The sequence below is a fragment of the Ictidomys tridecemlineatus genome, chromosome 11 (assembly GCF_052094955.1).
Source record: "Ictidomys tridecemlineatus isolate mIctTri1 chromosome 11, mIctTri1.hap1, whole genome shotgun sequence".
NCBI classification, from domain to species: domain Eukaryota; kingdom Metazoa; phylum Chordata; class Mammalia; order Rodentia; family Sciuridae; genus Ictidomys; species Ictidomys tridecemlineatus.
The window spans coordinates 21,617,156-21,637,185 of record NC_135487.1 but is presented as its reverse complement, the minus strand read 5'-3'; the positions used below and the strand labels follow the sequence as shown (position 1 = coordinate 21,637,185).

The window sequence follows — 20,030 nt, the reverse complement described above, 5'->3', positions numbered from 1 at the left end:
GCAGTGATCAGCATTCAGCGAGAGCCTGTCTCTGCTGTGTCCAGCGACATCACATTTCCCATGCGGGGCCGACGGGGCATGAAGGACTGGGTACGGCACTCAGAGGACCGCCTCTTCCTGCCCAAGGAGGTGCTCAGCCTCTCCACCCCAGGGAAGCCAGCCGCACCTGGGGCAGCAGGCAGTAGCCCTAGCAGGGGGAGAGGCCCAGGAACAGTGCCCCCAGGCCCAGGCCACTCCCACCAGCGCCTCCTCCCAGCAGACCCTGAAGAATCCTCCTCTTACTTTGTGATCGGTGCTGTGCTCTACCGCACCCTTGGCCTCATCCTGCCACCCCCCAGGTAAGTCCACCTGAGCAGAGAGATCTTCCTGTAGTCCTATGCTCTCAGGAACCCCTTGCTTGGCTCTGTTTCTCAAAAACATCCATGTAGCTTTCAGAGGCTTGGCAGATCCCCAGCTCTAGACCTCACCCCAAATCCTGGGCCCACTGAGCCTCAGGGCTTTCCCTGGTAACCCCTACCCCATCCAAGGCAGCTTCAGAGTTTCTGACTGGGTCTGGGCACCTGCTGGCAGGAGCTGACCTCAGTGCCTGTCCCCCAGGCCTCCACTAGCTGTCACCTCCAGGGTGATGACAGTGACTGTGCGGCCTCCCACCCAACCTCCAGCTGAGCCCCTCATCACAGTGGAGCTCTCCTACATCATCAATGTGAGTAGGGGCCCCAGCGGGGGCCTCAGGTATCCTCCATCATGGGTGGCCAGAGGCCTGTCTGATGGGGAGGTGGTCCGTCCCCAGTGACAGGGAGAACCTCTCCCCATGGCAGGATGGTCAGGGGTGGGAGCTTCCCACCCTGGACTGCATGCATGTCTTCTGCTCCCCAGGGCACCACGGATCCCCATTGCGCCAGCTGGGACTACTCCAAAGTGTGAGTTGGGTGGCAGTCCTGGGTGAGGAAGGGTGCAGCCCCAGAACCCCTCTTCAGAAAGGGTCTCCTGTCTGAAAGGCAAGAAGGTTCCTTGTGCCATCCTTGGTCTGAGGGGTCAAGAGCATATTCTGGGACTCCCTGCTGTCACCTCATGGATATAGTTTTGCCCTGGATTTCACCTGTCCCTGGGCTATGGCCAGCACTGGGGGCAGGGCTGTGGAGCTGGGCCCAGGGCTCACGCCACCTCTCCCCCACCCAAGAGATGCCAGCTCAGGGGACTGGGACACTGAGAGCTGCCAGACCTTGGAGACCCAGGCAGCCCACACCCGATGTCAGTGTCAGCACCCGTCCACCTTTGCTGTCCTGGCCCAGCCACCAAAGGACCTGGTGAGTGGGGGAGAGGTGCCTGGGCTGGGCAGAGGAGGATGGCCCTGGGCTGCCAGGGGCTCTCTGTGACAGTGCTTGTCAGGAGCCTGGATGATCCTGAATGTGTCTCTGTGCAGGCGCACTTGTGGGATTGCTCACAGATTCCTGTGCCCCTGGGATAGTGCTCAGCCATGACACCTGCCTGGGGGTGTGGCCAGGGGCGCCATATGCGTGTATGTGCACACATGTGTCTGGTTGTATGTGGAAGAACATGGGTGACTGAGTGTAAACGTGTCTGCGTGTGGGACTGAGTTTGGACTGTGCACATGTGAGAACAACAGAGCCCGCCTGCACGTGAGTGTGCCAATCTGCACTAGACAGCAAGGCCAGGCGCCCCGCTGCTGCCCTCTCTCAGCAACTCATCTCCCACAGACCCTGGAACTGGCGGGGGCCCCTTCAGTCCCCCTGGTGATTGGATGCGCGGTGTCCTGCATGGCCCTGCTCACGCTGCTGGCCATCTATGCCGCCTTCTGGAGGTAGGTTGAATGTTGTGGGGGGTGGTGGCCAGCCACCCGGCTCAGGCAGGCAGCCAGCGTCTCTGCCTCTGCCCACTGTGCCCTGTCAGGTTCATCAAATCTGAACGCTCCATCATCTTGCTGAACTTCTGTCTGTCCATCCTGGCTTCCAACATTCTGATCCTCGTGGGCCAGTCCCGGGTGCTGAGCAAGGCAGGTGCAGGCTCCAGGGGGTGCAGGGGTGGGTGTCTGCCGGGAATGGGAGGGGGCGTGGGGGTGGAGAGCGTCTGCAGGGGAGGGGGAGTGTGTTCCTGTGGATATCCGTCAGGGACGGATACGGGTACAATGCAGCTGGGTGTTGGGGTGGGTGTGTGTGTGTGAAGTGGTGTGTGAGCCTACGTGAGGGTGCTGGGGGTGTGTGTGTACTCAGTGATGAGTGTTTATGTACATCAGTGAATGTGTGCGTGAGCTGAGTGCCTGGGTGCACGTGTTGGGTGGGTGGCATTGGGCCTCCTCCTGTCTGTGAGGCCTCCTTTGCCACCTACTTGTGGATGACCTGTGCTGACTGTCCCCCATGCCCTATCCGCCTTCTCTGTACTGTGAGGGCCAGGCATGGGGCTTACTTGGCCTTGACATGGCAGGTGCTCTTGTCTGTCCCCAACCTGCCAGCCCAGTCTATGTGGGGGTGGCCTGCCCGCCCGCCTTCCCGGATGCCGAGTGCTGTGTGCATGTCACCAGGCCTGTGTCGTGCTGTGTGTGGGTGCAGGAAGGCGGGGGTGCCTGGCAGGGCTCTGTGGGAGGCGGGGCTCAGGTGGGCGGCTGGCCGCTGCAGCGCCCAGCACAGTGTGGGGAGCCTGGCCCCTCCCGCCCTGGCTGCTGCTCAGGGCCACTCCCTCCTGTTCCCTCTCCCTGCAGGGCGTGTGTACCATGACTGCTGCCTTCCTGCACTTCTTCTTTCTGTCCTCCTTTTGCTGGGTGCTTACTGAGGCCTGGCAGTCCTACCTGGCTGTCATCGGGCGGATGCGCACCCGCCTCGTTCGCAAGCGCTTCCTCTGCCTGGGCTGGGGTGAGCAGGGCCAGTGCTAGACTCTGCTGGTGGGCACTGGGGGCAGGGGAAGCAGAGAGGCTCAGCTCCGACCCAGCCCTCTGAGCACCCAGGTCAGCTGGGCCCTGAGCCCCAGCAGCCATCTCACTGCTGTCCTTCATTCCCCCAGGTCTGCCTGCCCTGGTGGTGGCCGTGTCTGTGGGCTTCACCCGCACCAAGGGATACGGTACATCCAGCTAGTACGTGGGCCTCCCACGGCAGCTTGGGGTGTTGGTGGGTCTTTTGGGGAACAGCCCTGGGCATTAGGCCTTCTCAGGCTGAGACTGTGGCTCATACCTGTTGTGGGTCTTTGGGCGAATTCTTTCCCATCTCTGAGCTTCAGTGCCCCCGACTATAACAGGACTTGCTGGGCTTGGACAGTCTCTCAGAACTCTTGAGCTCAGGGGTCGGCCTTTGTTCATTCCTACGGTAGCCCCAGGGACTAGGCCTAATGTCCTTGACCTTTGTTGGAAGGGAGGTGGCTCATCTCCCTCTGTCTAGGGCTCAGTCTCCGCTGGTGATGTGGTCAGCAGCCAGGGGGTTAGGGGTACTAGGGACGGTGAGGGTGGGGAGGGAGCTTCGAGTGTCTGATGCCCTGTTCTTCCCCGTCCCAGCTGCTGGCTCTCCCTGGAGGGTGGCCTGCTATACGCCTTTGTTGGTCCGGCAGCTGTCATTGTCCTGGTATGTGTCCCTTTCGTTGTCCTGGGAGGGATGTGGCCCCAGAGGGTCATCTTGTCACCTGTGCCACCTCCCTGCCCACTGGCTCCCACCAGGGTGCTTCCCTGCCCAGAGGGCAGCTGGTGACCCTGTCTTCCCCGCCCGCTCGACTGGGCCCCAGGTGAACATGCTCATCGGGATCATCGTCTTCAACAAGCTCATGGCACGTGATGGCATCTCGGACAAATCCAAGAAGCAGAGGGCCGGGTAAGGGGAGGGTCTCTGCGACTTGGCCTTCCTGGGAAATGTGCAGGGAGGGAGGGCTGAGGGCACTCTTGGAGGTTCAGGGCGTCAGGGTGCCAACTGGGACTCCCCAACCTTGGTGCATCAAGGGTGCAGGCAAGGTGGGCCCCGGAGTGCTCAGCTGCAGCCCCTCGCCCACCCTAACCCAGCTCTCTCTCTCTCGTCTGCCCTCCCTCCCCACCCCTCTCGGGGCTCATTTTGCCCCTATCTCCCGGCTTCCCGTGTGTTTCCCCCTTCTCCCATGTCTGTGCCGCCCCCGAGGTCGGAGCGGTGCCCCTGGGCCAGCCTGCTCCTCCCCTGCTCAGCGTGTGGAGCGGTCCCCAGCCCCCTGCTCAGCTCAGCCTCGGCCAGGAACGCCATGTTAGTCGTGCCCCCTGGGGGGCGGTTGGGGTGGGTTGGGGCAAAGGAATGGGGGGGCAGTGCCCATGGTCGGGGGGAGGAGGGACTGTCAGCCCAGTGCCCTGGAGAGCTTGCCCTGCCCTCCAGCCGCCACTCAGTCTCTAGGGCTTGGGATGAGGTGGCAGAGGATGATGGGGAGTGACTGTCCTCCCCCAAGGTGCTGGGTTCATTCGCCCACCCTTCCCTCTCACCCGTCCCCCAGTTCTCTCTAGGCCCAGCCATAGACGACTCCTCCTCACACCGCCAACCTCCAAAGGCTCAGAGAGTCTTGGGCCCTTAGAATTTTTGAGCTATAGAACCTTGGAATTAGAATGATAGAATCTTAGAATAAGACAATCAGAAGCTAAGAATTAGAATGAGTGAATCATAGTCTTATCATCTGTCATAGAATCTGAGACTTAGAATTCCAGAGGCATTGAAATCTCACAATCAGAGACAGAATCATGGAGGTGGACAATTATTTCACCCAGGACACCCCCCCCCCCCGCCCCAAGCAGCTGAGAATCCTAAAATCCTGGCTCCATAGGAGTGAATCTGCTAGAACCTCAGGGTCAGCCTCCCACCCGGGCTGGAAATCCAGCTGAGCCTCCCTGACCTGTGAGGTCCAGCTTTATCTCGCACACCCCCAGACGCCCCCGGAGGTGGCTATGCCATCACTGTGAAGCTCTGAGGAGCAGAGAGCTCCCTCTTCCTTGGGCTGCCATCTGCCTCTGCCCAAGTCTGCTGAGCCAGCAGTTAGAAGCTTGGCCTTCGGAGTCGGCCAAGCTGGATTTGGGTCCCAGCTCTCCTCTCTGCCCAGCTGGGTGCACTGCAGTCTCCTCATCTGTGAATTGGGATACTAGCCCCCAGTTTTGTTTATTGGAGTTGTTTTGATCACAATTTGAAATAATGTATGTAAAGTGTTCAGTGCAGGGCCTGGCAGAGAATTGATGGTTAATCAATGGTAGCTCTTATTACTGTGATTAGACACTCTTGATCTTGGCTTCGCCTCTGGGGGCGACAGAGACCACAGTGCCCGCCCCCTGCTGGGCTGAACAGCCCTGAACCACTCTTTCTAGGACAGGTCTTGGCCCCCTGCCCATATCTCTGCCTTGGCCTTTCTGGCTGTCTCTGCAGAATGGTGCCATACTCTGCCCTGTCTGGAGCTGTGCCTGACTCTCCATGGGGAGTATTGTGGGTCGCCGTGGGCTGAGTGTGGTGGCCCACCCAGTAGGGCAAGGCCGCCCTTCTCTCCGTAGTGGGCTGTAGCAGGTGTGGAGGGCAGACCTGAAGGCCAGGGCCCACCTGCCTTTTTTCTCTGCCTTCCCCAGGCAATGAGGCTGGGGAGATGGAGATTTGGCCCCAACCCCAGCTTTCACCCCCAGCACCAGCTAGGATCCTAGGACTCTGAGCAGCCGCTGGGAGCCTGGCAGCTCCTCTGTGGGGAGCTGGGGGACAGCCTCTGCCTCACAGTCCTGGCCCCATCTCCTCTCCAAGGATTTGTGCTCTGGCGTCCCCCCATGCTCTGCCTGGTTAATCTTTCTGTCTGGTGTGTCTGTCTGTGCTCTCTCACTGTGGCTCTCTCTCCTGGTCTTTCTTCCTCTCCTCCTCTCCTCAGCCTACCCAGCTGGACTCTGTGGATGTGGCCGGGCCCTGTGTATTTTAAAACTCCAGTTGCTTCTGTGCGTTGGTTCTGAATCTCCCTGTGCCTGCCTCTGTCTGCCTCAGCCTCTCTCCCCTGTCCCCTTTCCCTTCCTCAGTCTCTGCCACCTGACATTGCCTCTGGCTCAGTCCCACTGTGTCTGTGTGTCTGTCCCTCCCCCCTCTCCTGTTCCCGCTCTGGCCTGCAGTTCTCTGTTCGGTCTCTCTGGCTCCAGCTCCTCGGCCCCTCTCTTCTTGGGGAAACTATGGAGGTCCTAGAGTTTGAGACCCTGTGGGTCCCTGAGCCCAGTGGAGGCCTAGGCTTCTACCACCTGTCCCCTGGAGTGTCACTCTGACAGACTCTCTGCCACTGTCCCCTCAGGGCCTCGCTCTGGAGCTCTTGCGTGGTGCTGCCCCTCCTGGCACTCACCTGGATGTCTGCTGTCCTGGCCATGACAGACCGCCGCTCGGTCCTCTTTCAGGCGCTCTTTGCCGTCTTCAACTCCGCGCAGGGCTTCGTCATCACTGCCGTGCACTGCTTCCTGCGCCGAGAGGTGGGCTGAACCTCCACCCCGTCCGACCGCCATGCCGCGCTCTGGCTTCTCCCTGCTGTGCAGGCCAAGGGAATTGGGGACAGCCCCCTGGGGGTAACTCTTGGTGTGGATGCTGTTAGCCTGGGCAGCCGCGTCCTCGGCCTCCTGGCCAACTGGGGGTCCTTCTCCCCTCGGGCCCAGGCTGGGTGTCCTCACCTTCCCCGAGGCCAGATGTGCATCTTCCCTTTCACACCTGCCTAGGTGCCTGGGGTGGGAGGCACAGGCAGTGGTTGTCGGGGCCCTGTGGCAGGCCCAGCAGGTGCCCTCTGCCCGCAGGTCCAGGATGTGGTGAAGTGCCAGATGGGCGTGTGTCGGGCCGATGAGAGTGAAGACTCCCCTGACTCCTGTAAGAATGGGCAGCTGCAGATCCTGGTGAGTGAGGAGGCCTGAGCGGTCTCCCTCCTCGTCCTCCTGCCCTGAACTACTTGGTTTCCCTGTCCACGACAAGGAGTGGGCAGAAGCTGGGTTTAAGTCAGGCTCAGCCACTGATAGTGGGGTGGCATTGGACGAGTTCTTCCTCCTTTTGGTTTCCCACCAGTCCCGTGGGGCTCCGTTGGGCAGTACAGAGGGGGCGGGGCAGTGCCTCTGGTACACAGACCAAGCAGAGCTGGGCAGGAAGGGGCCTGGGTCCCCTCCCACCTGATGCACCGATCCTCTCTCTGCCCACCTGCTCTTTCCCTCTCGGCCTATAGTCAGACTTTGAAAAGGACGTGGATCTGGCTTGTCAAACAGGTGAGTCTGCTGGGCTAGGGCTGAGGACGGCCCCAGGGATGGGCATAAAGGGAGACCCCACTTCCTGTCTGGGAGGCCCTGATGGGGGCCTGGCTGCTAGAGTCCTAGTGAGACATCAGACAGCTCTAAGTTGGATTCAAGTTTGTGATTGCCGCCTATTGTATGCCTTGGGGTCAATACCTTCCCTCTCTGGGCCTCCCCTCGAATCTCTGCACAGGAGACAATGCTGCCTCCCAGGGAAGCCCCAGGACTTGGGGCCTGGTGGCTCAGGGGACATGTGTGCCAGCAGGAGCCTGGGCACATACTGGCTGTTACTTTATTCTATCACTTCCATGATTCTTACCAGAACCTTTTTTTATTCCTGTTTCCTGGGGAGATGCTGCCCAGGACACAGGGAGAAGCAAGGCTCTGTGACAGACCCGGGGCTGTGGGCTAGAGGTCAGGACATGCGCAGAGCACCGAGGGGGCCGCACCTTGGCTTTGTTTCTTGCCCTGCCTCCCTGTAGGCCTCTGAGCCAGTTGTCTTCTCGTCCCCTCTGGTGACAGCCTCCTTCCCTGTCCAAACTTAGGGGCTTGGCACCTGCCCAGCTGGGGCAAGAGCCTCTGGGGCTCCTCCTTCTCAGGACTCACCCCTTCCTCCCACTCCTGCCCCCAGTTCTGTTCAAGGAGGTCAACACTTGCAACCCATCTACCATCACGGGCACACTATCCCGCCTGTCCCTGGATGAGGACGAGGAGCCCAAGTCCTGCCTCGTGGGCCCTGAGGGCGGCCTCAGCTTCTCACCACTGCCTGGGAACATCCTGGTGCCCATGGCAGCCTCACCAGGGCTGGGGGAGCCGCCGCCCCCACAGGAGGCGAACCCTGTGTACATGTGTGGGGAGGGCGGTCTGCGGCAGCTGGACCTTACGTGGCTGCGGCCGGCAGAGCCAGGCTCCGAGGGGGACTACATGGTGCTGCCCCGGCGGACTTTGAGCCTGCAGCCTGGTGGTGGGGGCGGAGGGGGTGAGGATGCCCCCAGGGCCCGGCCTGAGGGGACCCCGCGGCGGGCTGCCAAGGCACTGGCCCACACTGAAGGCTACCCCAGCTTTCTGCCCGTGGACCACTCGGGCCTGGGGCTGGGCCCTGCCTATGGGTCTCTACAGAACCCCTATGGGATGACCTTCCAACCACCACCTCCAACACCCAGCGCCCGACAAGTGCCCGAGCCAGGGGAGCGCAGCCGGACCATGCCCCGCACAGTGCCCGGCTCCACCATGAAGCTGGGTTCCCTGGAGGTGAGGAGCTGTAGGGAAGGGGGAGAGGGGTCTGCCCACTGTGTGCCTGAGGCCAGGCCTAAGTCACAGGCTGCAGTCAGGAAGGGGCATTCCCCTCCCCAGAGCAGTCCCTACAGCTGGTCTTTGTGCATTTCTTCCTCCATCTGGCCTCAGGCAGCTCCAGGGAAATCCTGGTGTCTGAATTCTTCCAATGGCCGTGGACTTTGTGCACTGAGGGCACACATCTGGAGTCGTTCACTTTTGCTCTAGTACCTACTGGTTAGGATGAGTCCTCCTTCAAGGAGACTGGCTAGGGCCAGGGGCTGTGTTGTTAGAGAAGCTGCAGAGTAGGGCTGAGCCTGGGCCTCCACGTCAAGTGGATTGGAGTTCCAGTTCGCGGTCTGCTGATCAGCAATGAGAGATTGAGCACGTGGCTTAATCTCCCAGTGCCTCTGTTTTCTATGTGTGAAGTGGGGGTAACATTTGAGTCTCTTGGTAGAATAGTTTGGCGGATTGAGTGATGTAAGGCATTTATTTCTGTGTGGAGCAGTAGAAAGTGCCACAAAATTTGGGTTTACTGCTGTTATCATCCCCGAAATCAGGCCCAGGCACTGCCCATGGCCTATGACAAGGGGCCCTCTGTTCCCCTCGGTAATCCTGCCAGATATTTCCGTTTGATGGTCCTCCTTTCCTGCAGAGTTTCTGGGACAAGCAATTGGTAGAACTCTAGAATATTCTAGAACTTGTTGGAAGAATGAGAGAATGTGGATAAAGAAAGGGCCTGGAGTCACAGCGCAGACGTGATTGACTGCTCACGTTTGGCCTCAGAAATCGTTCCCAGTGCTCTGCACAAAGGGAATTGAGTTAGTGACTAGAGGGGGCTTCAAGTTTAGCTTTTTCCTAAAATGTTTCTTGAACATTTGGTGCCTGCTCCTGCCACAGATGGGGAAAAAAAAAAGGGAAAAAGGGAAGGCCTAACTAAGAAAATGTGACAGTGACGTTAGAGAGGGTTGCACTTAGCATTGTGGCAGGTTTGCTCTGTGGACACCTGCCCATGGTTGGGCCACTGTGGGAGGTAGGAATAAATGTGGTAGCAGTTGGAGGGGTCAGCGATGACGTACAGAATTGTGTGGGCAACTACTGCGGTGGGCGGCAGTGGAGGTGGCGTTGTGGGGCAGGGCAGAGAATTCCAAGCGTATTCCACTGGTCGCAGCTGTGTGTGCAGTGCCTCTGAGGCATCAGGGGTCAAGGAGAGGTATCCTGATGTCTCCAGAAGGAGCTGTGGCCGGAAGGGAGGACACACCTGTGCACAGTAAAGGGCAGTAGAAGGTCCAGGGCAGAGGGCAGGCCTAATGGCAGAGAAACTAGGGTTGGGCGTGGAGGCAGAGCAGGCAGCAAAGAATGAAGATTGAGTGATGTCATGAGCCAGTGGTGGTGAGTGTGTCCACCAGGTCAGGCCTTGGGAGAGCTAGATCGCGGTTTAAGCCTCCCCTGGGAGGGCCTTAAGGCAAGTGGAAAATCTCTTTCCCTCCCTGGGCCTCAATTTCCCTGTTGAACCTGAGAAAGCTGGCCTTGGTCTCAAGAGTCCTCCCCTGCCAACGTTCTAAGACACTCAGGTGTCCTCCTGATTGGCATTGAAGGTTGTGTAGCTTGTCAGGACCTTGAGGAGGTCTTGGGCATGAGGAGTCAGGGAGGCAGGGCCTGTTTGGGCAGGAAGAAGCAAGCCCAGATCAGAGGCAGGATTTCGAAAGCCTGAATCCCTGTTTGCAAGATGAATACAGGGTTCCAGAGAGAGGGGAGCCTATGCCTTACAGAAGGAAAGGGGCAAGATGGGGCAGGAGAGGTGGGGCCTGGGGCACAGAGGACCAGTGTCGGCTCTGTGGGAGGCATTGGAAATCTGCTGCATGTTGACCTGTGTGCGTGCCTCAGCGTGCTCCCTGGGAGCATCTATCCACGTGTCCTAGCCTGTGTGTGCATGGCAGGCCTCAGCTCCTGTTCCCACAACCCCACGGGCTGCCCCATAAGGATTCCATCTCCTGGGCCTGGGTTGGGGAGGGTACTGCAGCCAGACGCCAGGGACCAGGTTTCCTGTCCCTGAAGTCCTGCCTGCGGTAAAGAGGTCTGCTTTCCTTCATTGTCCCCCTGTTGCTCCCCACCAGCGAAAGAAGTTGCGGTATTCAGACCTGGACTTTGAGGTAAGTGCTGTGTGTGTGTTGGCAGGTGGGTCATCTGTCCCTAAAGGGTCCACTCTTAAAGTGGCCAAGCTCCTTTGAAAAGCCTGACCGCCCCCCCAGGACCCCCCCAGGATGTCAAGCCTGTAGTTTCTGTGGGATCTTCCCACTGTCCTCTCCCGTCCAAGCAGAGCTCTGAGGCAGTGGAGAGCCAGCCTTGTCACAGAGGGGCCCAGAGTACTGAGTGGTCTGGGCAGGGGAGACCAAGGTGGGTCCCAGGGCTGCCCCAGGGCAGCATTCCCCTGACGCCCAACGGCTCCTAGAAGGTGATGCACACCCGGAAACGGCACTCGGAACTCTACCACGAGCTCAACCAGAAGTTCCACACTTTCGACCGCTACCGCAGCCAGTCCTCCGCCAAGGTGAGGGCCCCTCAGGGCCGGCTCCCGACTCTAGTGTAGGGCCTGACCTGGTGCAGTGGTCCAGGGATCAGACCCCAGGGTCCCAGCGGCAGAAGGAGATCCAGTGGGTGTGCCCTCTGGCAGGGTAGCCCGAAGGAACGTCGGCAGCATAAGTCCCCCTGGGCTAGGCGTGGGGTAAGGCCAGCTGAGGGACTCCTGCCCTCCTGCCCTGCGTCACTGCCTGGCAACCTCAGCCGGCTGCCCTGATGACCTGCCCATGGCATGAGCAAAAGTCCTGGAGCTGCACAAGGGGTGGGAAGGCACCGTGGACAGTGACCATTGACAGGGTCCACCAGGGTCGAGAGGGACACGAAGCAGATCAAGGACGTGCTTTTAGGGCGGCCTGAGCACAGGGGTCAGGAGCCCCAGCTCTGGAATCGGGCAAATCTACATTTGAACTCTCTTTGACACCTGATCACTCTGTCACTTTGGGCAGTCTCTGGGCCGCCTCAGTTTATGCTGTGCACAGGGTGAGAAGGCCCTGGCCCATTGCCGTGGCTCTTCTGCTCCCTCCACAGGAAAAGCCCAGCCCCGGGGAGCGTCCCAGCCTGTCCCAACATCGGCGGCATCAGAGCTGGAGCACCTTCAAATCTATGACCCTGGGCTCGCTGCCTCCCAAGCCCCGAGAACGGCTGGCCCTGCACCGGGCAGCAGCCTGGGAGCCCACGGAACCTCCGGATGGTGACTTCCAGACAGAGGTGTGAGTGCCACTCCGGACTGCCCACTGCACAGAAATATATATCTCTCTATTTTCACACTCCGCTTTGGAACTACCCAGGAGCCAGCGCCCCCTCCCCCTCCCGAGGGCTGGGCAGGAGGCGCAGAGGACTCAGCTGGGCTGGGGGAGCCAGATATGGCGCAGCCTGGGGGCCAGGGCCCCTCCTTGTTTCTCAGAGGCCCCTCAGCCACCAGAGCCCCATCTTCGCCCCGGGCCTGTCTGTCCCTGTCCCGGGCTGGGGAGGGGGGAGGGGAACTTTGTTGAGAATAAACTTCAATCTGTGGACTTGTCTGCTAAGCTGTTTGCTGTCCCCCATCCCCCACCCCCACCCCCCCCACCCCCGTGAAGGCCCAGCCCTGGCCCCCACTTTGTTCTTCCATCTCCTTGGTCCGCTTCACTTGGTCTTGGCAGATGGTATGGTGGGTGCAGGTCAGCCCTGGCTGGCTCTGACGCTAGCTGCTCACAGCAACCTTGCCAGAAGATTGTAGGTTTTCCAATTTATGTAGAAAAATGATTCCAGAGATGGGAAGTGACTTGCTCAAGGCCACATTCAGAGGCAGAGCTGGGACTTCAGACCCAAGCACTCCAGCCAGGCTCCTTGGGACTTGACTTTCATGGCTGCAGGGTGGCCGCAGGGAGCCGGGTTGTGGTGGAGCCTCGGGGTCAGCCCAGGGCAGGGCTTGGAGTAGGTGGGGTTGGCCTGAGAGCTCTCTCATTTGGGCTGATTTCTAATGACCGTTTATTCCCTGGGCATAGCTTTCTCACCTCTTAGTCCTCCTTGTGTCTTCTGCTTCCAGCCTTAGTCCCTTGTCCACACGGCCCGAGTAGGATCTTTCCAAAATGCAGATCTGGTGGGGCCACCGCCCTGCTCAGATGCTTTCTGTGGGTCCTAGAATTAGCCTAGAAGGCCAGACTCTTAGTGACATGGCCCTTGTCTTCTTCCTCTCCTGGCCCACCTCTCACCTCTGTGCCCGTGTGCCCATGCTTCCCTCGGCCTGAACTCCCTCCTGATGAAGACCCTCGTCCCTCCAGGCCCAGCCCAGGCAGCCCTCTCTGTGATGCTGACCCTGAATCCTCTCAGCCCAGCTGTTAGCACTCATTGGGCCCCCACAGCTCTTGGTACAGATGTCACTGCCCTGATCAGAGTGGCTGCCATCTGCGACCAACTGGTTCAGGTGGGCATTCAGCTGGGTCACATGCAGCAGGCATCAGTGACCCAGCTGACCACCTCTTCAGAGTGAAATGGAATAAAGCTCTTTGAGCCTTGGTTTTCTCATCTGCAAGATGGGGATAATGATAATGCCTACCTAGTGTTCCTCACTGGTTATCTGGAGCATGACTCAAGATGATTCTTGTGTGTGCTAGGCAAGGGTTCTGCCAGCTGGGGACGCAGCTCTGTGGTAGGGCCCTCGCCTGGTATGTGTGAGGCTCTGGATTCTAGCCCTAGCACTGGGGTTGGGGGTGGGGAAGGTTGGGAAACACTTGTTGGGTTCTATTTACTCCTCTGCAGTTAATTATTACCTGCCCCAGCCTCAGGGCTAGTGCAGGTCCCCCTGTGGGGTGCTGTCCAGGGTGCTGAAAAGGCTGATCCTCTCCCAAGAGATGAGGCTAAACTCCAAGACCTACCCAAGGTCAGGTGCAGTCTCTCCTTCCCTTCCAGGCTATGGCATCCTGGGTCCCTGCCTTCACAAGGCCAGCAGGCCCTGAGGGATGTCCAAAAAAATGTAATGTAATCCACATACATAATTGAAAATTTCCTAGTAGCCATTTTCTTTTAATTTTTAAAAATTGAAATTAATTTTAATAATATATTTAACCCAATATATTAAAATATGATCATTTTGACATGTAATCAATATAAAAAATTACCAAGGTGGTTTACATTCTTTTTTTGTATTAAGTCCTTGAAATTGAGTGTGTGTGTATGTGTGGGTATGGGAGTGTGTTGTGCAGTCCTAGGTATTGAATGGAGGGCCTTGTATATGCTAGGCCACTGAGCCACATCTCTGGCCCTTTGTGTGCGTGTTTTTCTTTTTTCTTCTTTTTTTTTGGGGGGGGTTCTGGGATTGAACCCAGGACACTTAATCACTGAGCCTCATCCCCTGGCCTTCCTATTTTTATTTTGAGACGGGGCCTCACCAAGTTGTTGAGGTTGGCCTTCTAACTTGTGATCCTCCTACCTCAGCCTCCCAAGGAACTGGGATTACAGGTGTGTGCTACCGTGCCTGGCCATGTGTATTTTACACATACAACAGAGCTCAATTCTGTCTCATCACATTATGTGTGCTCAGTCCACTTGTGGCTGGTGGCTACCGCACTGGACAACACAGCTCTAGGCAGAACAAAGGCAGTGCCTTTGGGCAAGTTCATTCAGTGTCACCTGTGAAAAGGAGGCATCTCTCTGCAACCTACCTCACCTGAGTCACAGACAGGGCCCCAGGGGGGTGATATAGGAAGAGCTCCCCACAGTGACAGCTTGAAGGAGGTCCTAAGTCAGTGATCCTGGATCCTAGATATTCTAGGGCTACAGGTGGACATGGAAGGGGGGTGGGGAAGCAGAGGACAGTCCTGAGGAGCCCTGAAGGCTGATAACAGGCCTGTCTCAGCAGGACTGGGGGAAGGGTATGCTGCCCACCTGACCCCCAACGCCTGCTTCTCCCCTCCCACCTACAGCCCCAGACCCAGGCACTCAACACACACATTAAAGCTCAATTGGGTTTAATTCACTTTCATTAAGCACCAATTAAAAGGAAATGAGGTGACCTGGGTGTCCTCAGGGAGGACCTGGGGTGGGAAGTTGCTGGCTCCTGCCTCACTGGGCTCATTTCTCTCTGGCTTCCTCATGCCCACCCTGGCAGCCGCCCAGGGGCCCACAGTTGGGATTTTCTAGGGCCAGTGACTAGGACGCCCCCATAGTCCTTCCACTCCTCCAAGGCCACCTACTCCAGGAAGACTGCCACCCACTCAGGCCCTCAAGACACATGCTAAATGTCCAGGCCAGGGGACACTCCACTGAGGATTTTGGCCTTTAAGACCAGTGGGAAGCCAAGGAAGGCTCTGGCGGAGGGTGGGCACATCCGAGGGGATCTCGGGTGTGTGAAACGGAGGGGGAGAGCACCGAAGGGAGAGTAGACGCAGCGACCCAAGAGACCATCCAGACCAAGGAGACCTTTGAGGGGTGCTAGAGGAAGAAGCGGGTGCCAGCCCCAGGGGTGGACTGGGATTAGGAGAAGTCAAGGATAACCCTTGGGCTTCTGTCTAACCCTAACCCTGCCACTGGCTTAGGGGCACAGGAAGAAGACCAACTTTGGGGAGGACAATTAAGAATTGGCCTTGGGCATATTAACTTTAAGATGTGAAGCAGAAAGTAGGTGGTAGGATACCCAGGGCTGGAACTCAGGAGAGGGCCCAGCTAGAGTCACTGACAGGGCAGGAAGCAAGATTGGAGAGTAGTAGGCTTTTGAGGAAGTGGGGGATGAAGAAATGAAGGCAGTACAGACAATACTTGAAGTGGAGCTTTGAGAGAGGGAGAGAAAACCCTGGGCCTACTGTAGTAGGTTCTGAAGGTGAATTAGCTGGAGAGGATGTCCTTACCCTGTCCCCAGCATCCTACAAAATGACAGACCAAAAATAACCAGCCCTGCCACCCTGGGAGGCAGGGTCCTGAGACCCAGTAATGGATATCATCACAGAGATTGATTCTACTTATCTGTCGGGCTGTGGGCCAGCCACAGTTCCTGGATGGGATGCAGGGAGTATTGTGGGGGGTGAAGGGGGTGCTGGAAGGCACTCCACAAAGCCCGACTCCTAAACCTTCAGGGAGGAGACAGCTCTGGACTCCAGGAGGAAGCTTCCCGGCACAGATAGAGGTGCCAGCGCAGTGCCCAGCACCCCCTGCAGCCCTCACCCCAGGCACGGGCAGGGGTGAGCCCGCCCTGCAGGGTTCAGCTTCCCACAGGCCTGCTCCAGGCTGGTATGTCCCCATCTCCTGGGGTGGCACCACTGAGCCCCAGCCATCAATCCAGGCATCCCTAGAGTCAACCAAGAAAGTCAATATTTAATTTGGGCACCATGTTAATGCCATCGATCGCCACCCCCTCCCCCCTGACTTCCTCAGGCTCATTTGTCTCTTCCCACTCACTGCACACACTGGGGGTGGGGTAGGGTGCTGAACCCAGTGGAGGCAGAGACAGCTCGGGTTGGAGTTGCCTTGGGGGAACTGGCCGGTGAGTGGGGGTGCTTGCTCCAGCTGCCCCTTCCTGTTCCCCTGCAGAATCACTGATCGGAGGTGCTGGAGGTTCCCAAGCCCTGTCCCTGCGGAGGGGGACAGGGGGATCTTTCCTTCCACTTGGGAACGGGGTCTAATTCCCTTCATGTCCATACACAGAGCAGCCATTCCTGGGGATTGAAAGGGTGAGGGAAAGAGGGAGACTCACCTTTCCTAACATAGCATTGGGGGACAGGGGTGAGGACAGTCCCTGAGACCCAGAGCCCATGGGCTGTGCAGGCTCAGGCTTCCTGGGTCCTTCCTTCCTCGGTGCCCAATGTGTTTGTGTGATGCTATAGGACAGGGGGATAGACCTGGGTGAGGGTCTATCTTTAGGTCCTGGAGAGGGACCCAGAGGGACCTGGAGGGAGCAGGGAGCTTACAGGCTTGAGCCCAGCTGGGAGCAAAAGGGAGGATGGGGGAAGGGTGGCCCCGGGTGGAGGCTGGGCGTGGCTGAGCGCCACTTTGTTCTTGTCAGCTCCATGCATCAAGCGGTGGGCTGTGCCCCTTGGGCCAACTTCCTGTCACTGAGTGGACAGTCAGGGGAGCCGTGATCTATAGCACTAGACCACCCAAGGGAAAGATTGAGCCCTGCTTGGAACACCAGCAAGGCAGCAATAGCACAAGTGTACACACAAAGAAGCAGAAAGGAATCCTGCTTCAGTAAACTTATCCAGACATTTGCAATTGAAAAGCCAAAAAAAGTCATTCTTTATTTCATCACATGTGGAAGTATGTGATGCTTCACGGAATAGTGGGATTCCCATTATCAATTATGCATGGAAATGTCAGACTCTTTTAATGGGCACCTACATGTCTTCATCTGGCCCAGATGACTCCATCCTAAGCTGCCCAAGGATCTTCCAAGCCACCCAGGTGACCCATTCTGAGCCATTGAGTCCAGCCTGGCCTTGGTCATTCAGTAAGCACTATCTGTGCTGGGCCTTGGGCCTTAGGCACTGACAACCTGAAACCAAGGAAGACAGAGTCTGTAAAGATACCAAGGTGGAGGAGCTAGGAGAAGAGATTAAACTTCTTTCCTAGAGTCTCTAATTGTTCTTTTTGGGGGAGGGGGTACCAAGGATTGAACCCTGGAGTGCTGAACCACTGAACCACCTCCCCAGCCCTATTTTGTATTTTATTTAGAGACAGGGTCTCACTGTGTTGCTTAGTACCTTGATTTTGCTGAGGCTGGCCTTGAACTTGAAATCCTCCTGCCTTGGCCTCCCAAGCTGCTGGGATTACAGGCTTTCGCCACCATGCACAGCCATGATTGCTCTTTGAATGAAGTTAAGGCTCCTCTCATGGCTCAAAAGGCCAAGCATGATCTGGCTCCTCCCTACCACTCCAAAGTAATCTCCTGCCATTCTTCTGCTCACTGACTGAGCTGCAGATACATGGCCTCCTGTCTGATCTTAAAACTCATTTCATGGTTTCTTCCACCCCAGGGCCTTTGCATTGGCTTTATTCTTTACTTGAAAGACTCTGTCCCAGTTTTCTCCTTTGTTGGCTCTTCCTCTGTTGATTACTGCTCCAATACTCCCCAGAAGAGCCTTGCCTGCCTCTTGTCTTCTCGGAATAATTTGTTTTAATCACATCATCTTAATCTTTCCATTGTAGTGTTTCTCCCAATCTGAATTTATATCACCTATTTCCTGTTTATATATGTCTCCCCGATGAACTGTGAGCCTCTGAGGACAGAACAGGGTCACATTCACTGACATACATACTGTTGCCTGGCACATGATAGGAACTTAATAGATGCTGCCAAATTAAGGAAGGAAGGAAGGAAGGAAGGGGAAATATTGGGGGACAGAGGAATGTCCAGGAACCAATTGGTGCTGAGGTTCTGGGCCCCACACCCAGCCCAGAGCAGACTGTGTCTGTGTTTATGCCCAGGGTGGGGTGGGAGCCCTTGCCTGTGCAGGCCTGGGAGGGGGAGAGCCCCCAGGACACCAGCCTCAGGGCATGCATATTGCAGAGGCTCATTCCTTGAATATTAACTCACCGCTGGACTGGCAGCCCTGACTGTTTTCTGAATTTTTCACTGTCAGGGCCAATAGCTGACTGGGGATGGGGGTTGGGAAGACAGAATCTGCTTCCAGAAGGCCACATACGCTTTTGTGTGCAAGTGTCACACACAGCTCTTTTTCGGCAGGGGCTTGCTCCCAGGTGGCTGTACATGGTGCTGTGTACAGCGGTATTTCTGGGCATGTTCTGCCTCTAACTGGCCTGCAGGGTGCACAGGTTGGGTTGGGCTTAACATGCCATCACTTCCAAGCTCAACTGAGAGACAGAAGGGCCCTTAGAGACCATGGACTTTCACTCCCCCATTGGGCAGAGAGGAAAACTAGGTCCAGAAAGGAGATGTCATATTAGATGCCACGGAGGCTCAGGACTCCAGCTCAGTGAGCAGTGGGTATGTGCGGAGGGAGCCTTTAGCGTGTCCAGTCCTACACCGGGCACTAGGGACTCCCTACACCAGAAAAGCCAACAGTCAAGGAAGCGGGGCTTGGGGTGAGGGAGACAGAGCCTGAGCAGCAGGCTCTGGAGCAGGAGGGGCTCTCCTCTGCCTGGCGGGGAGAGAGGCAGGAAGACTGAGAAGGAAACACTTGCGCTGAGCTTTGAGGACTAATTGAAAGCTCAGCAGGCAGAGAGAGGGGAAAGGGCACTCCAGGCTGAGGGTGCCACATAAGCAAAGGCACAGAGGCATGAAACAACCTGGCAAGTTTGGGGAATTGCAGATAGTGCGGTTGGGCTGGAGAGCAGCGTGCAGGGAGGATGGGCCGCACAGCTGAGACGGTGAGGGGCCGGCTGACATCCCAGCGGGCCCTGGGGGCCACAACAGGGGGTTGGACTTTTATTCTGAGGGCTATAGGGGAACCACGGAAGTAGACAGGTTCTAGAAGAATTTCTATAGCTACCAAGGAAAAGTGCATTCAACAAATACATTTTGAGCACTTATTGTTGTGCCTGGTATCACTCTGGGTCCTCAGGAGACAATCCTGAATGAAGCGCACACAGTCTCAGCTCTGAGTTGGAGACGTACACAGACAGGTGCACCAGGTAGGAATCTTGGCAAACGAACAAGAAACAGGGGTTTCTATACTCTCTTTAAACCAGCTCCAGTCTGATTCAATCTAAGCCCTTTCCTACAAGTTGGCAGAAAATTCCAAACTCAATTGTAACTGGGGATACCCCCCCTCTTCTTCCATAGGTGTGCAATGACCTAATGGTCCCACCTCATTTAAGGGTGGAGGAGGTGCCTCCTGTCCTGGGTCACAATGCTCAGAGTCCTACTCCATGTGGTTCCTTGAGATTCATGACTCAGCTGTTCCCCTGGGGCCTCTGGTACCTTCCCTCCCCACCCACAGCTCCCATCACCTGTCAGGGAGGGCGCCACTCCTCATAGGACCCTCCCTCCTGCCCCCTGTACAGCTAGTTGCCACTCTCCTTTCTCTGTCCTCTTCTCTCTGTCCCTTGGGAACCCCTAGCACAGTCCCTTCCAGAAGGTTAGCTTCTTTTAAAAGTCAGAATGAGCCATCAGACTTCAAGCAGCTTTTGTGTTCAGCCCAGCACAGTTCCCCGAGGCTAGGAAAATCAAAGGCCCTGGCTACCAGCTTGGAAGGGGAGAGGGGAATACAGGGAGGCAAAGCAATTCACATCTCAATAAGTTGTCCTGCCTCTAGAATGACGGTGACTAGAGACCCAGGTATGCACTGGAGGTGGGGGCATGGGGTTGCTGTAGAAGCTCAGACAAGGGCACCTGACTCCCACTTGGGATCAGGAAAGGCATCCCAAGGAGAGGAGCTTCTGCCCGACTGAGCCCTGAAGATGGTAGGAGTTGAACAGGAAGGGTGTTCCAGGAAGAGACAGGAACTAACACCCTGGTGGGGTGGAATGCAGAAGGAGCCTGTGAGTGACTAGGGGCTGGGTGGTGAAGAGCCAAGATTTGGAGTTATCAGGACCA

The 20,030-nt window shown here is 57.2% G+C and overlaps 1 protein-coding gene across 11 annotated transcripts in view; it reads left to right on the top strand.

The window, feature by feature from the left end:
* Adgrb2 (adhesion G protein-coupled receptor B2) overlaps positions 1–12,078 on the top strand; it is a 35,235-nt gene extending 23,157 nt beyond the window's left edge. For 5 of the 11 annotated variants that reach the window (XM_040288285.2, XM_021735051.3, XM_021735050.2 and 2 more), the window contains 18 exons: positions 5–338; positions 598–703; positions 877–920; positions 1,181–1,307; positions 1,719–1,822; positions 1,912–2,014; positions 2,717–2,867; positions 3,016–3,085; positions 3,500–3,566; positions 3,724–3,809; positions 4,107–4,205; positions 6,247–6,418; positions 6,734–6,829; positions 7,150–7,189; positions 7,845–8,464; positions 10,603–10,638; positions 10,938–11,036; positions 11,594–12,078. In XM_040288285.2, the coding sequence (XP_040144219.1) occupies positions 5–338; positions 598–703; positions 877–920; positions 1,181–1,307; positions 1,719–1,822; positions 1,912–2,014; positions 2,717–2,867; positions 3,016–3,085; positions 3,500–3,566; positions 3,724–3,809; positions 4,107–4,205; positions 6,247–6,418; positions 6,734–6,829; positions 7,150–7,189; positions 7,845–8,464; positions 10,603–10,638; positions 10,938–11,036; positions 11,594–11,779 (2,540 nt within the window). In that variant the 3' untranslated portion in view covers positions 11,780–12,078. The remainder of the gene's footprint in view (positions 1–4; positions 339–597; positions 704–876; positions 921–1,180; positions 1,308–1,718; positions 1,823–1,911; positions 2,015–2,716; positions 2,868–3,015; positions 3,086–3,499; positions 3,567–3,723; positions 3,810–4,106; positions 4,206–6,246; positions 6,419–6,733; positions 6,830–7,149; positions 7,190–7,844; positions 8,465–10,602; positions 10,639–10,937; positions 11,037–11,593) is intronic. The other 6 variants (XM_078025812.1, XM_078025813.1, XM_078025811.1 and 3 more) reach the window with 3 other exon arrangements.
* Positions 12,079–20,030: the final 7,952 nt, after the last annotated feature.